The sequence below is a fragment of the Lepisma saccharinum genome, chromosome 18, assembly GCF_977018435.1.
Source record: "Lepisma saccharinum chromosome 18, izLepSacc3.1, whole genome shotgun sequence".
NCBI classification, from domain to species: domain Eukaryota; kingdom Metazoa; phylum Arthropoda; class Insecta; order Zygentoma; family Lepismatidae; genus Lepisma; species Lepisma saccharinum.
The window spans coordinates 13,170,241-13,187,404 of NC_139246.1; the positions used below are offsets into that span (position 1 = coordinate 13,170,241).

The window sequence follows — 17,164 nt, forward strand, 5'->3', positions numbered from 1 at the left end:
TTCTGTGCCAGCACTCTACCATCTGAACCAACTGGTGTTTCCTGAACTTCCACTACTTAAATATTTGTGTGGGTTTTTATCATTCCATGTGTATTTTAACTCCATATTGCCATTGGCTACTTGTTAAAATGTGACAACTAGTGCCATCTACCTCTAATTGAGACAACTAATGTAAACTGGAATGTGTATATGAGTAATTGACATCAGATTTATAGTATCTTATTGAAAATTGTAGTAAATTGGTGACTTGTAGCTTGGATTGTAGAGTGCTGACATGTAATACTATTGACTCGGGTTGAATCATAATGTTGCCAGACTTTCAGTGACTTATTTAAACTCATTACTTCCCAATAAGCCACTCCTATGTTTTCATAATAAACAAAATGTATTTGATAGAGTAATGTTCTCAATTTGGGATAACATTATGAGAATAACAATTACAGAAATTTTACAAAATTACATATCAAAATAATAACAGGCTTTCCCTCCATACCATTGCTTTTGGATAGATATATGTTTGAAATTTAGCAATTTTACCCTAGAAGAATGCATTCTTGGCATGGTGTATTGTTAACATCTTATTTTTACTTAATTTTGAATTGAATTTCTAAATATGGAAATTAAAATATTATGAATCCATAACTTTTACATGTAAACGTAAAATATTCCACATATACAGGGTAGGGTGTTACTGTAGAACACAAACAAAATTTTCACAGTAGGTAAAGGACATGAAGATGATTATTTTTGTTTTGGAATCTTGTTCGAAAGTTATGTGCCCTCCAAAAATGCCATTTTCCATATTGTATGTGTGCAGCTATGTGACACAAATTCACAATTGTCCCTGACATTTAATTTGTTTTATAAATAAAAGCATAAAAGTTTTAATACACCATGATCATGTTGTGTAACTAGCAAATGAAAGTGCCACCTTCTATAGTCTAAATATATCTAAAAAAAAATAATAATTAGGAAGCCCACTTTTAAATGCAAAAACATGAATTAGGATATGTAACATATGTGTAGGTGATGATGAAGTTATGGTTTACATAGTTAGAATTAAACCATTCAACTTCACCCTTCTTGTAGCTCTACTGGCGTGATAGCATTTCCATAGTCACTATATGTTTCCTGACAAAAAAAAAAAAATATAGTGGCAACCATGAATTTCAGCTGCATCCCTTCATATAGTGTGTGTTTGTGTGTATAAATATTGCCATTTTTTGAGGACTCATAGCATCAAAACAAGACCTCAACAAACAAAACAGAACATTTGCTCTTCTTGGCACCTTCTGTACTCTGCAAATTTTGTTGATGATCTAAGGCAACACCCTGTATGTCAAAGTCTAAAATGAAATCCATGCACAGAAATATAGTTGCACATGAAACTACTAGATTATTTATATTTACTGTAAGTGAAATAAAAAATACATTTCTTCCTATTGATTGTCTTAAATTTTTAATCTAGTTTTTTTTTTTAAGGTATTCTTGGCACACAATTGAAAAATATATTGTTCAATATTTGTGTTTGCTTTGTGTATGTAGACCTGACGTAAGAAATATTTTAATTACACAACAAGATTACACTTTATTACGTATTCATAAAAATACAAGAACACACGTAACCCTCTTAAATTGAAGACTGTTTGCTTTAAGGTGATGATATACAGTTTCAGTTATTGCATTTCATATGTTACGGAAATTTAAAATTAATCTGAAATTTAATTTTATGTATTAATTTCAATTTTAATGTAAAATTAATTCATTTTCTCAAAAAATACTCACACTTTTTTTGTGTCAATGTCTTAATTAAAAAATGAAAAGTAGAATTACTGAATTCATGCCCCCATAATTTAGAATGGTACACAAAGATTGAAAAATCTTTGTCAATGAAGTTCACATATAACTGAAGATATGTGCAATTATTTTTGGACTAACATATTGAAAAATACATTGGTGCTATATCAACACTTCTATTTGGCACAGAGTTTAATTAAAGTTTTTGTCACAGATTGCTCATGTAAAAAAGAAGTATTCAATAATCCATTTTTGTCTTGAGTTACCATTTACAAATATATATAATGATTTTGTATAGAGTATTTTTTTATTTCCTCACAACTTTGTGTGTGCATCTGATGTGTGTAGAGGGAAGGTTATTATCCTCCCATACCACACAAAATCCTGTAAACATGAGTGACAAATTCAATATTACATTTATGAGATAAATAATAATAAATAATCATTATAAATCATGCTTCCTTACATTATTAGCTTGTTGAAAGATATGCATGTGAACATAAAGAGAATCTAAGATTTCAATCTGGTTTATGCCACAATTAGTTATTTAATAGCATCATTGTTTTCAAGTTATATCATAATATATATATATATATATATATATCAATACTAATAACAGCCACAAATGGAAATTGGGAAATATAACATAACCAGAGGCAGTTGTACAATGTCAAATAACTAAGTGTACAAATTCTAATATGTAGAAGTGTTGAGAATTTTTCACTACAAAATGCATTTAATAACATGAGTATTATTTATTTTAAATTTTCCAACTAAAGTGCTGAAAAAGACTGTGAACTAGCTTTGCAAATATGAATAACACATTTTGTTTTTATCAACATAGTAATTATGTTTTTAAAAAGTTGCATCAACTGTAGAGACGATAGTAATTGCTGATTAGTGTGTGATGAGAATGTTGACAAATTGAAAATTGGAAACTATTTTCAAATCAAAAATTGAAGGAAGACAGCGGTTAATACACCTGCTTGTCTATTCAATGCTCCGAGCAATGGTAGAATATTTATTCATGGTGTTTATTGTTGAAAAATGCAGGCATTGAATCTAAATGTTCATGTTTCTTGTCAGATCTTAAACATTTCATATTTTTTTTAAGGTACTTTCATAGTTACAGACTTAAATCAGAACTGTACATCATAACCTTCAATATATATTTACAATACTTAACTTTATCTTGTAAAATATATTTTTGAAACACATTTAAATAGGAATTCTGATATTTTTACAACCAATCTAAAATGTTATGGTAGATATGTGTATCATTGGATGATCGTTGTTATCACTGAAGTTCCGAGGTGATGTTCACTTGAGGCCTTCGTTATCTTCACTTTCACCTTCGTAGTCCCTATGAAGAAAGTATGTTCATATTAATGCATAAGTCAAATTCATGAGTAATACACAAAGGAATTCTTGGAAATTACACTAGTGTCCACAAGTTAGTATAATTTGAAAACTAAAGCAATGGAAGGTGAGAGTTGCATGATCACCGTAAATATTTATCAAGGAGTGTAACTCACCTTACATGCATAAGCAAGATTACTGCCCCTGATCGGAAGGTAAACAAAATGCAATGTATCAGACCAAGAGTGCCTCATTCTGTATCAAACTCTTGTCATGATCAGAGGACAGTCTCGTGGTAAAGTGTGCAATGTACAGTAAGAACATGGCACAAAGATGTCAGTTTGACCCAAGGGAAAAGTCATTGGACTCCTGGAAGCAGATCAAACAGAGTCTGAAGTCTTAGCAGTGTTGAATGTGTCACAAATGTCATTTCCAGGATTTGGCGATTGTTCCAAGACACAGGAGATGTTTGTCGTAGGCCAGTACAAGGTCATCCAAGAGTAACAATGCGTCAAAAGGATCGATATCTGGCCTTAACTGCACAACAAAACCAGATGATGCCTGCAAGACAACTGTCCTCCAAACTTGCAGCTGCCTTGGGAGTTAGTTTATCGACAAACTGTATCCTCAGGAGTTAGTTTATCAACAAACTGTGTGTCCTCGGGAGTTAGTTTATCGACAAACTCTGTGTCCTCTGGAATTAGTTTATCAACAAACTGTGTGTCCTCAGAAGTTAGTTTATCAACAAACTGTGTGTCCTCAGGAGTTAGTTTATAAAAAAAACTGTGTATCCTCAGGAGTTAGTTTATCAACAAACTGTGTCTCCTCGGGAGTTAGTTTATCGACAAACTGTGTATTCTCAGGAGTTAGTTTATCAACAAACTGTGTATCCTCAGGAGTTAGTTTATCAACAAACTGTGTGTCCTCGGGAGTTAGTTTATCAACAAACTGTGTATTCTCAGGAGTTAGTTTATCGACAAACTGTGTATCCTCAGGAGTTAGTTTATCAACAAACTGTGTCTCCTCAGGAGTTAGTTTATCGACAAACTCTGTGTCCTCTGGAATTAGTTTATCAACAAACTGTGTGTCCTCAGAAGTTAGTTTATCAACAAACTGTGTATCCTCAGGAGTTAGTTTATCAACAAACTGTGTGTCCTCGGGAGTTAGTTTATCGACAAACTGTGTATTCTCAGGAGTTAGTTTATCAACAAACTGTGTATCCTCAGGAGTTAGTTTATCAACAAAGTGTGTGTCCTCGGGAGTTAGTTTATCGACAAACTGTGTATTCTCAGGAGTTAGTTTATCAACAAACTGTGTATCCTCGGGAGTTAGTTTATCGACAAACTGTGTATCCTCAGGAGTTAGTTTATCAACAAACTGTGTGTCCTCGGGAGTTAGTTTATCGACAAACTGTGTATCCTCAGGAGTTAGTTTATCAACAAACTGCATATCCTCAGGAGTTAGTCTTTTTCTTTTTTCCAGGCACTACAGTCCATCACAGACCCTGGCCTCCTTCAGAATCTTCTGCCATCCATCTCTATTCACAACCTTTCTTCTCCAACTCTAGCACACTCAGGTCTTCTTCTACCGAATCAACCCACCGTAAAGGTGGTCTTCCTACTTTTCTTCTCCCATCCATGTTCGTAAATGTGATCTTCTTACACACCATGTTGTCTGGCATTCAGTATATATGCCCCAACCACCTTAGCCATGTTAGTTTAATTTCCTTCACAATTTCTATATCCTGATAAAACTGATATAGTTCCATATTATATCTTCTTCTCCATAATCCATTTTCATATATCGGCCCATAGATCCTCCTCAGAATCTTCCTTTCAAAGCTTCCGATCATTGACTCAGCCTTCTTGGTTCTTATCCGTGATTCACATCCATACATTAAAATAGGTATTATTAATGTTTTGTATAGTTTAACTTTTGGTTTCCTTCTGATGTACTGAGACTTCATATGTTTCCCAAGTCCAAAATAGCTTATATTTGCCATACTTATCCTGTGTTTAATCTCTGTTGGAGAATCTCTTTTCTCAGTTATATATGTGCCAAGATATTTAAATTCCTGAACTCTCTTGAAAGAGAATCCGTTAACTTCAAAGGTTGCAGTATTAGTATGCACTTTAGTTATTTGCATATATTTTGTTTTAGCTGCATTTACTGTGAGCCCCATTTTTTGTGCTGCAGTGAGAAAGTTAGCTACAGCTTCACGTAATACTCTTGTTGTCCTGGTTATTATTACTATATCATCTGCATATGCCACCTTTTCTAATGCAACATTGAATAGCATGAATGACAAGGCATCCCCTTGACGCAATCCTTGTTTGGTTTCTGGTTTCAAATTCTTCTGTCAGCTAGTTTCTTGTTTGTACTCTACGACGTACTTTTTTAAGGATCTTTTCTACTAAGTTCATTAGCTTCTGTGGGATATCAAATTCCCTCATGGCTTCGATTAACTCTCTCCTTTTTATGGTGTCATATGCAGATTTAAAGTCTATGTAAAGGTGATATGTGTTTATTCCAAATTCCTTTGTCTTGGCACATATTTGTATGATTGTATGTATGTGATCTGAGGTTGATTTTGCCTCTAAAGTCACATTGGTAGTCACCTATTATTTTATTTACATATGGGGAAAGCCTTCGGAACAGTACATTTGAAAAAAAATTGTATCCTGTGTTAAGTTTGCTAATACCTCTATAGTTTCCCCGGTTGTAGAGGGTCTCCTTTCTTATATATGGGGTATATGATGTGCAATCGTGCGTGTTTTTATATTTTTTACGAGTTCCTGTTTCTAAGGGATCTTAATGGATACGGGTGTTTTCATTTTAATCGGTTTTTTAAATAGTGAGTTTTTTTTTAATTGAAATATGTCAAGGACTGTTTTTAAGTGTCTTTAACCCAACCCTCTACCTAATCCTCATATTACACTTTACAACGCAGCATTCTGTTTTAGTGCTTAGAAAGAAGAAGGAGGCAGTTGTACCCTGAAACGTCGTTCTTCAACAATTGCATACTCACTTACGTAAGTAATTCTTTAAACTAATTTTATACTATTTTTAGTATTGTTTATAAGTATAAATGTAATGTACAGTTTACTTTTTAAAGTAATGATAACTGAAATTAAGTTAAATTTCAAGCAGAGTACCTTAATGTACAATAAATTATCTCGGGTTATTGAGTAGGTCAATTCTGAAAATGTTTCCGAGCTTTCGAGAGCTAACATCACTCTCATCTTCAGGGTTGAAGTGGGACCCTGAAGATGAGAGTGATGTTAGTTCTCGAAAGCTTGGAAACTTTTCCAGAATTGACCTGGTCGATAGCCCGAGAGAATTTATTCATCATTCGTCGCCAGGAAAGCTTCCAAGACTTACCTTAATGTAGTTATTTTGGATCAAAGGAACTGTTACTCACTTAAAAAGTAACTTTCCGAAAACTGGTGTTATGCTACATACCTGAGATTGATGCAACGGTACATGAAACCAGACAAGACACATTCAGATGTTCCACAGCATTGCAGTTCCACTACTGGTCCATATGGCTGCTTTTCGTAAGCACAAATTCCATTTTCAGTTACACATTGTTCTCCCTCTCCACTCTGAAAGAGAGCAAGCCATACGTAATATTGATGTTTGGAATATATATAAAATAAATGGGCCCACATACTTTCAAGTTTCATGTTTCTCTTTAGTTCGAACTTGGATAATTTGAGTTGTACGTTTTTGTTAATTCAAATTTTGGATAATTCAAACGTTTTTCAAATCCCCTTGGAGTTCAAATTTAAAACAGTCCACTGTATTTCCTTTTTCCACTGATATCTTATATTCTTACATAAGTAGTTAACCCTATGAAGCAAGCTATATGAGAACACATAAATTATTAATTAGATATTTTATTCTTTTAAGGGCATATTTTTTATGATTAAAGGCATATTTATGAAAATTTTAGTTCATAAGTGCATTTTTCATTTTCATATTTTGGTGAGTTTTTGGCCATAAAAAAATTGTAGCTCTAGTGATAACAATCTACTGGCTTGGTGGGCAAGTACATGAAGTCATTGACTTTCGATCTCACCACAAAGTTCCCAGGTTCGAGTCCCAGCCTGTGTATGGGTAATGTCTTGTGATTGTCCCTTCATCATTTTAATCTATTCATCAGTCGCTCGTACTTTGCGATTAGCCAAAAGTGGCAGAAAAGTGATCCTAAATACAATAATAAAAGCCTGAATTCCTGGATGGAATGAAATACTAGGTCATTCAAATATTTACCAGGACTGATTTTTTTTTTTTTTACCAAATCCTTTATTGTCAAATACTTATTTGCATGTGTCACCCTTCAAAGTACTCCCCTCCAGAGCCCATACATTTTTCCAACGTTCTGGAAGCATCTTAATTCCCTTTTCATAAAAGTTTTTCGGTTGGCTGTGTATCCACTCCCGAACACTGTCAATGACAGCATCTTTATCCGCACACCGCATGCCTTCCAAGTCTGATTTAAGCCTTCCAAACAGGTAGAAATCACTTGGGGCCAAATCGGAGCTGTATGGTGGGTGTGGCAGAAGGTCCCATTTGATATTTTCTGAGGGTTGCCATAGTTGTTTTGGCTGTATGAGGCCGTGCATTGTCTTGAAGGAAGGCTACCCACTTTCCACCTCTCTTCCGCTTGGATCGGATCTTTTCCTTCACTTCTGTTGTCAGGAGTTTTGAGTAATAAGCTGCAGTGACTGTTCTGGCATCTGTAAGAAAGTCTACATGGATAACCCCTGCCAGTCCCAAAAAAACGTTGCCATCACTTTTCCTACCGAACGGGTCCTTCGTGCTTTCTTGGGTCTGGAAGAACCAGTATGCCGCCACTCACGTGATGACTGCTGGGACTCATTCTTCACGTGCTCTCTTCCCGCTGTAAAAGTACTTACACCACTCAAACACACGGGTACGTGAGAGACGCTCTTCCCCATACTGTTGTTTGAGTCTCTGCAAAATTTCAGATGGCTGGAAATTTGATCACGAGGCGTTGTTCCATCCACCTTCTAATCACTCTAGCAACACTCAGACACGACTGAGCAGGTTCTAACCTGTGCAGGAGGGAGGGTGGGAGTTGTGGCTCTATTCTCCCAAGGACGCACAACTGCTGCGCATGGCAGGTTGTTTGAAAAAAAATCAGTCCCGGTCATATTTGAATGACCTAGTATGTTGCAGATTGCAGTTTTTTTCACTTGAAAACTTTGAAGGTAACTTGAATGAAACGCTGCTTACAAGATTGATATTCACTTGTGTATAAGTTATTTTTAGTATTATTATTTTCAGATGATAAATTGATTATTAATTACTGTGTGAATTATTTTCATTTAAGTCTTTGAATGAAACAAAATATGAACATTGATTATGCCCTATTATAGTATTCCCTTTTTTCAGAAATAATTGTTTAATGAACTTTTATAATTATATATTTACTTTGTAACTCTGAACGTGTTAATTACATAGATGTTACAGAGAACCAAATTATGGGAGGAATGAAGGGGAGGAGAATAAGAAACACTTACTCTCTTATAATTTCCATATCTGTTCAGCCAGACAGGACTCCACTTATAGATTGGCGTGTCATCATTAAACTGAAAGGGAGAAAAATATGTTGTAAAAACCCTTTTTGTTTTTACTGTACCAACATCTTTTTCCCTTAATAATGAGATTACGTTGAATATGTGAAAACAATTCCACAATAAGTATCTCAAATGCAATACTTTAAAGAGTTCTGAATGTATATTCTTTATAATGACATTTTTAATAAATATGAGGTCATTCGTGTTGGAACGATAACAGAATGATTCAGCTCCTATATATAGCATATTTTATCAAACTTTTTTGTCAATAACTATGATAATATAGGCAATTGAGAATTTTTGTGTGGTTTTAGCAAAAACAAGTCTATAAACTTTACAACTTAAGTATTTCATTTATTAAAACATAAAACTTATTTGAGCCATTATGGTACACGTACATCGAAGATTTACACAAAATTATTCCATTTGTATGGCAAAGTGGGAAGTCAGCTTTTAGCGTATGAAACTCTATATAGAGCATAGTTATTCTGTCTGTACTATAATTGCAAATTCTATTTTTGGAAAACATGTTTGCATACCCTTTTGTAAAGTATTCCTCTTCGGAAGTAGTTATTAAACCACAAAGGGCTCCATTTGTAGATTGGCCTGTCTTCATTGTAGGCAGAGGATGTATCGAGGAATGAAACAATGAGTATCGTAGACAGTAATGCCTGCATAACACATGGCACTGTGATCTGCATCTGGAATATTGAGAAAACATATGTTTATTACAATGTGAACTATTATTCAGTACCCTATATGTCTTGCTGAATTATGTTTTGTCGTATCTCCATTTTTCATCAGAAGTGAGTTGACGATGTTATCATGCTTCATACATGTTAATGCATCACATTCCAAAGCAAAGCAATGTATCTGGATGTCAAGTTCTGTGAATAATCAATGTTAATAGGATGTTTGCACAAATCATGTACTGTATTTAAAATCCACACACGTCCATCTTCAGTCAACTCTCCTGAAGGTTTAGTGCAAATGGACATACAACAACATAGTATTCAGCCACTGATATTCATATATCTACACAGTACAGCTCTCCAAGAGACACCCATTGGATATCCACAACGTCCAGATCAGATCCATGGAAATTATATATATTCATTGGATGTCCATTAGATATCCAGTTTTGGATACCCATAGTGGCTATCTACAATGGTATTTCCAATTCAGGATATCCATGGGAAATTCAGTGTATGTCCACATGCTATCCAAAAAATTATATTATGATTTGAAACCCTTGGACAGATTCATTTAGAGTGTCTAATCAGTCCTTTATAATTAAATATGTTAGCACTCAACTCTGTAAGAGTCTAAAATCATAACATGCAAAACATTACGTGACACTGGCATGCGCATGGGGGAGCTGATGGAGCTACAGCTCCTCCAAAAATTTTAGGGAAATCAAAATTTTCAGTTGAAAGAAATCTGGGAAAGACCAATGTGGTCAATGCAAACCGACCATAAAATGACTCCGATTACAATTTTTGTCTTTGAACGTCTTTTAAAATGAAGGTTAAATATAGTAATTACAAAATATTTTATCGTGTATAATGCCCACCTCCTTAGAACATGCAGCTATGCAATATCTACCTTTCTAATTCCAGCCTACTCCGAAAAAAATCCTGCCTACGCAGTGTCTGAAGACAGCATCCTGAGCAAGTTGTTGTGCTTACATTTGATAGTTACAGAAGCAGCTCAAAATCGGTAGGTACACTTTCTGCTTATCATTGATCTGGCTGTTATAGCATATTCATTTCCATCTTGAATATTTAAGAACATTTCCTCGCGTCGTATATGTTCAGTGTGTGTGCTTCTGTATATGAAGCTTCACTCAGATCAGGCTGGCTCGTCAAGCTAACTTCACGGACATTGATGCATGTGAATATTAAATATTGTGTGCGTGTGCAGGCACGTACCAGGGAGCTGAAACCCCCCACCCGTAATAACAGTAAAAACTGCATTACATCGAAAAAAGGTCAGTGCATAATAGAGGAATCAGGTTATATATTTATATTCTACCATTTAATCCAAAGTATAAATGGACCCACAGCTCTCAAAATGTATAGTTTTCTTTGTGAGAGGTCACACAATATAAACTTTATGAGAAAAATTTACCACTAACTGTTAAAGCCTTTATTTTAACGATTGTGTAAGAGTTAATAACAAAATACAATAACTATGAGTACCGTAGACAGTACAAAATATAAGAAAAATAATGAACAACAATTGTGTTAGATATTCACTGGTACGGTGGATCGAGTAGCAACGTCTCTCCATTTATGTAATAATAACAATAAATTTGTACTGAAATTGGTATATTTTAAATAACATATTGTTGTAAAACAACAATAATTATTATTGCCATTATTATTTGTTTTAATCAAGCTTTATGTATGGCCTGACCTCCCATAAAAATATTTCTGGCGACGCCAGTGTTCGTAAGGGATGAGCCCCCCCGAAATTAAATTCCAGCTACGGGCCTGGAACAGCTATATTTTTGGCAAGGTGCTGCACCTTAAAATCCATTCCCTAGTCATGACCGTGCCTCACAAATAGTTTATTTATACAAATGCTAAGAAATCTGACTTAAAAAATCTTCGTTGGTAAAGGGTATATTTCAACATAACCCTATAAGACGTGCATTCATATGTCTGCATTTCGGAAGTATTGTCATGTAAACCTGCGCAACATTTTGTCGCCAGAGCGCCAAGAAGCTTTTTCTGACCCTTAGGCAATATCATTGTCAGAAGATAACGATTTCTGAGAAGCATGGCTGGTCTTTCATTTGGTTATTTTGCCACCTTTATTGAATGGCTGGTCAATAGAAAGCATTCTGTTAGGAAATAACAAGCTCATATTGCTGGCTTGCTGTCGCTTCCTATTCGAACCAAGATACGGTTTCTAAGCAGTCTCTCATTTGGCCTTCAACATCTCCACGGAATTACGGACGAAATATATCTTAAAAAGAAGGATTTTCTTAAGTTTGTATGGAACCCTTTTCACCAGACACATTTTCCTTGAATGCCATGGCAACAGTTATGTACAGTGCCGTGGCTAGGACAGTGCCCTACCATTATGGCCTCGCATTGTTATCCGTTACTGGCCATACCAGCACGCTTCTGACCACCTGCAGTCGTACAGCCAACGGCAAAGATAATAGTACGCAAATTGTCCTTCAACATTTTCATTATTTTTTATTCCACAACCTGGTATTTAAAGAAATTGAATTCGTCTGGTTCTAAGCAATTGATTGATTTGGTTCATTTTACTTTGCTTTTCTGCCACTGTTGGCTAATCGCGAAGATGAGGATGATATGATGAAATTGGTGAAGAGACACTCGCAAATAACACAAGTGGCCAGGCCGGGATTCGAACCTGGGATCCCTGACCACGGATGTAGGCAGATGATTCTAAGCAAGTGCTGGCCTCTCGTCTTTATTTCAGTTCAGTATCGTTACGGTGTGGGAAACAATCTCAATGGACACATTCTTTTTTTGCCGTTGGGTGTACGAAGAAGCGAAAGGCCACGGCCAACTCTTGAACCAAAGCGGACAGTCATTTGTTTTCTCCAGGGTGCGAAATCATTTAAGACTGGTGGGGGGGAGAAAGATCATAATCTACAAACCCCCCTCCCCCACAAACATACATATAAAATATACGATATGCATATTTACAATGCTATTAAAAGTAAAAATAAATTACTAAATTAGTAATTAAAATATTATTATTATTAATTACACAAAAATAAATAAATTTGTTATTTTTATGTATATCAGATATTATAATGTAACAACCTTTGCTAACTGGTTAAAGATGTTAATAAATTATGAAATAGTTGAAGTGGTTTTATTTAGTTTTTGCTTTATGTTAATATAAATTAATTAGATTTCATAGTTATTATTGTTTTGCATTCTTTATTTACTTTTATTGTGCGTATTGATGTAGATGTGTTAATGATCTCTTGAGAAAGAAAAAGCATTGAACACTGACAACTACACTAATTTGTATATGTTTTCGGTATTATTCTTAGTACAGTATATTTGAAATTAAAAGTAATTGGTTATCTTTTGTTTGTTGTAACAAAAATTCTCCCCCCCCCGGGAATTTTTGGTGGGGGGATTTTTGAGGCCAAGATTGAGGGTGGGGGAAATCCCCCCGTGCCCCCCAGGATTTCGCACCCTGGTTTTCTCCTCTCGCAGAAGAAAATGTTCCCCTTCGCTTGCACCCGAGCGCCCTCGTGTTGCCACATTTATAACCCCCCCCCCCCTTGCTACTAGCTTTCGCTGTGTACGGTTTTCCCCTTAATGACGATACAAACACTTGGCATTGCATAAAAATGACGACGATGTGGTGAAGAACGCCACACATTTTGGCAACGCAGGGGTAAGATTGCATGGCAAGCAGCTGATCGCAGAGGCGAAGATATAGTACAAGCAATGCAAGCACTGCTTGCATAATTCGAATATCATTTAATGTACTTAATGTTCTAACCGTATTTAGTTTCCATCGCACTCGATTTCGCGAAAAAATGCGGCCGCAAACTCCCCCAGCAGCTCTGTAGCAAGCACCAGCCTCAATGCTTGCAGCCGTTCTGCGGGAAAATAAGGCCTCCGAAGGAGTCACATGGCGAAGCGTGAAATTCTGGTGGAACCCGTCCACAAAGCTTCTACAAAAAGCTGTGCTTTCCGAGCTTGCGTGATTCCCGAAAATAGCCGAGTTCAACCGAAAGCAGAAGGATTCATCTATGGGTACGTTGCCAGCAAAAACTAGTAACGAATATTTGTCTTCATGAACACGTAAACAAGATCGCAAATATAATAATAATTGTTAGTCATAAAATAACTAAAAGAAGTTATTATCACTGTTCTAAATTCCATATATATCATATTATATTACAAATTATTTTAGATTTCGCGAAATGTAAAACGCGTATAAAAAGTTGACATTGGGAGTTGGGGCAGTGGAATTTCTGCACCCCCGTGAAGAGTTTTCTCAGGGAGGGAGGGAAGATTGGACGGACCTTGGTCCTGCACCCTGCTTCCTGGTCGGTCCAGCTCAAATTACGCCAGAAGTGTTGACCGCTACCAGTGTTTGCAACTGCCAAATTATTTACGCAGTAATTGAAGTGAGTTCTTTCACAAATTTTACAATCAATAAATTGACTGCTTTTGAATAAAACTTGGGGTGAAAGAAAGAGAAAGAACTATCTACTGATATTTGTACATGGCATAGAAGTAAATCGTATACATTCTGCATATTATGAGCACAAGAATATGTTTTAATGATTGATTGATTGATTTGTTGTTTTAAGTCCACTTTATGCACAGTAAGGCTAATCGGGACTGGACCTACAGTTTAAAATGGGATCTGAAACACTTGTGCCTCCACCGGGTATCGAACCCGGAACCCCTTGATTACAAGGCGACGAAACTACCACTGCGCCATCGGGGAGGCCCGAATGTGTTTTAAGTTCTATTATTATGACGCAAGTGGTGTTCCCAGGGTCTTTTTTACGGTCCCCATTTTGTCATCTTTTCCTTCCTTTGACGTTTTTTCTTAGATATACTGGGCCAAAAGGGGGTTATGTCTACCATCCACCCCCCCCTTCGCCCCGGGCACGCCATTGAATGACACTTTATTACTTAAATATTAATGTACATACTCGTTCTGCTGAAATGATTCTGATTCCTCCGCGTAATTTTTATCTCCAAACTGATATATCTTTCCTTTGTGACGGATAAAATTAAGGAAATAGGTTGGTATCACTTTCTGTTGTTTCAGAGATTTTCAAAGTGATCTTGTGTGGATGCTTGCATTTGCAGTTGTGGAAAGCGCGTGGGATAGTGTGAGTGTTTGTTGCTTCGTGTTTTGTGCTGTGAATTTATCGGAATGAACGCGTATTTAGGAACGGTTGATGTGAAGTGCGGGTGTATTATTGAGCAATTGAAAATTGCTTCGTTTAGCTCGAGAGAGATAAGTGTTAAAAATGAAAATCGTGGAAGGGGGTCGACCAACACCAAGAGTTTGAAATTTATTGTGGTGAGTACATCGTCTATGCATGTGTTTCTTTGCTTTGAAATGAATTTTTTATTGTTTGTGTTTAACTTTTTATTTAGTGTTTAAGTTACTCCAATGCGGTGTTTAGGGTGCCCAAAAATACTAAATTACATCATGCAGCGTAAAATAAACAAATGATTCCCATTTTTTTTAATCTAAATCGGTTTGGTCACCGTTTGACCATATTAAATAATAATGAACAAATAAAGGTACTAATAAGTAAGTAAGAAATTCCGTCTCCCTTTAGTCGTATGCGGAAAGTTCGCATATGCAAAACGTTTAATATCATATGAATAACGTTACCTGGATTTTTTTAAAAAGTAAATGTGACGTTTGCGGATCATATGGTTTATTTTTAGTACAGTCACTTTATTACGATATTTTGACAAATCCAGCGACTGGGTAAATGAGGCTATAAACCTTGAATCTTTCCCCTCGGCATGTCGTTGTACTACATGTTTTGTTGTACTGAAACATTGCTTGCCTCCTTCGTAAGACTACGCTTCGCTACTGGCTGATCGCATCACCCACGCTTCCTTTGCTGACTTTGGGTTCGACAACAGCGAGGGTGTTTTCCTGCTTGATAGAGCGGAAAGAAAGATCAATTTGTAACCATTGTTGCCTTCTCTCCCCTCTTGACTCAGTGTTGCCAGTCTATTTTTTTGTCAGCTGTCTGGAACAATATTTATGTGACCGAGCAGTAGGTGACATTAGTTTTCAAAAGTGAGTCTCGAGTATTTTTTTCTTTCAAATAGCTCTTAACAACTGGTATAAAGTTATTTTTACTGACTAGGAAATGCCATAACCAGAGTTCAGTTGATTAACAATCTTGGAGTGCGTAGTTTTTACGTTTCATCTGCTTTCTTGGGTTCAAAATGTGGTTGTTTACTTAAATTCCGAGAGAGTGCGAGTATTGCTTTGAACCTCCTACGAAAGGGGAGAACACGTGTACGTGAACTTCAGCAACTGATTACAAGCTTAAACATTCGCTGATGTGGCGGTTACGTGATATTCTATAACGGTAGCATAATATAAAATTGATTACCCGATTTATAATTTAAGCAGAATACGGACAGACGATTTTAGTGAGAATCACTAGTATGGTACTGGCAACACTGCAGCCAGGCCACTGTACCCGGAAGAGAAGTAGAGAGAATGATTCAGTGCCATAAGGAATAACGAATGAAGGAGACAAGAAGAAGTAGGATCAAATAAAGCAGTCCCGATGGCTAGAAACCGCAAAGGATAGGCGGTGTGAGCCACGATAAAGCTAGCAAGTAAGCAAGCAAGCAAGATAATAATTCACGGTGGGGCTGGAAGCTTGACATTTACTCGTGTAATAGGTCCTTAGCAGTGATGTGCGTCTACGTGTAAACAACGATAGTCTACATTCTACATGTAGACTATTTTATACACGAAGATTACGTAATCTATGTAAACAACATGGCGAAAGGTGATGACTTAGCAAAGGGCGACGTGGAATTAGAAGAAAATTATACTGCGTATCAGTTGCTGATGTGTGAGGAGAACTTTTCATACTCTTTCTCCCAAATTCGAACAATTTTTCACCTAGGAAGAAACCTAATATAGGAAATATTCTATTGTTTTATGGGAAAAAGACCACTCTTGCCTCACGACTGCCATCTGTTGTTGTTTTTGCACACTATCTTCTTCCATAGTTGATAATAAAAGAGAAGAGAAATTTTGTTGTAAATAGGGTTAATTTTCATTTCGTTAGGAACCAATATAGTTGAAAATGTCACTTTCCTTTCATGAAACCCTTGAAAATTAATTTTAATGCACTTTACATTGTCTACGTATTCTATGTAAACTACAACCCAATGTAATCTACGTGTAGACAACGCATGTAGACGTAAACTTATAGTCTACGGCACATCACTGGTCCTTAGAATAAAATTAGTTAATCGAAAATATAGTTACCAATCATTATTTGAAGCATTAAAAATAATAAAATGTATAGTAGGGGAACGGCGGGCGGTATGGCCCTCTTAAGGAAAATATCATATAAAATCTATAAAAACTAAGAGAATCATGTAAAATTGTGCAATACATTTTTTTTGAAGCATTGGTTAAACATAGATACTAAAAAAATTATGTGTGAAATGAAAGATTAGTGACAATTTTATTTTATATCTGCATTTATGATAAACTTCTCAGTGTCGGGTGGTATGGCCCACAATTTAAAAAGAGGAATTAAGTGAAACGAAACATATTTTTGAGCACTAAATTGTTTATTTTCATCACTTAATAGTTTACATAGTTGGTAATACAGTGTTATAACTTTTAATTATTATTTATTAAAGCCTACT

General features: G+C 35.8%; 1 protein-coding gene across 1 annotated transcript in view; it reads right to left on the minus strand.

The window, feature by feature from the left end:
- Positions 1 to 2,945: 2,945 nt before the first annotated feature.
- The window catches only part of LOC146002402 (uncharacterized), an 85,840-nt gene continuing 71,621 nt past the window's right edge, over positions 2,946 to 17,164 (minus strand). Inside the window, exons 2-5 of the mRNA XM_083140159.1 lie at positions 9,302 to 9,463; positions 8,706 to 8,774; positions 6,619 to 6,761; positions 2,946 to 3,160 (exon numbers count right to left, since the gene is read on the minus strand). Of these exons, the coding sequence (XP_082996285.1) occupies positions 3,118 to 3,160; positions 6,619 to 6,761; positions 8,706 to 8,774; positions 9,302 to 9,463 (417 nt within the window). The 3' untranslated portion in view covers positions 2,946 to 3,117. The remainder of the gene's footprint in view (positions 3,161 to 6,618; positions 6,762 to 8,705; positions 8,775 to 9,301; positions 9,464 to 17,164) is intronic.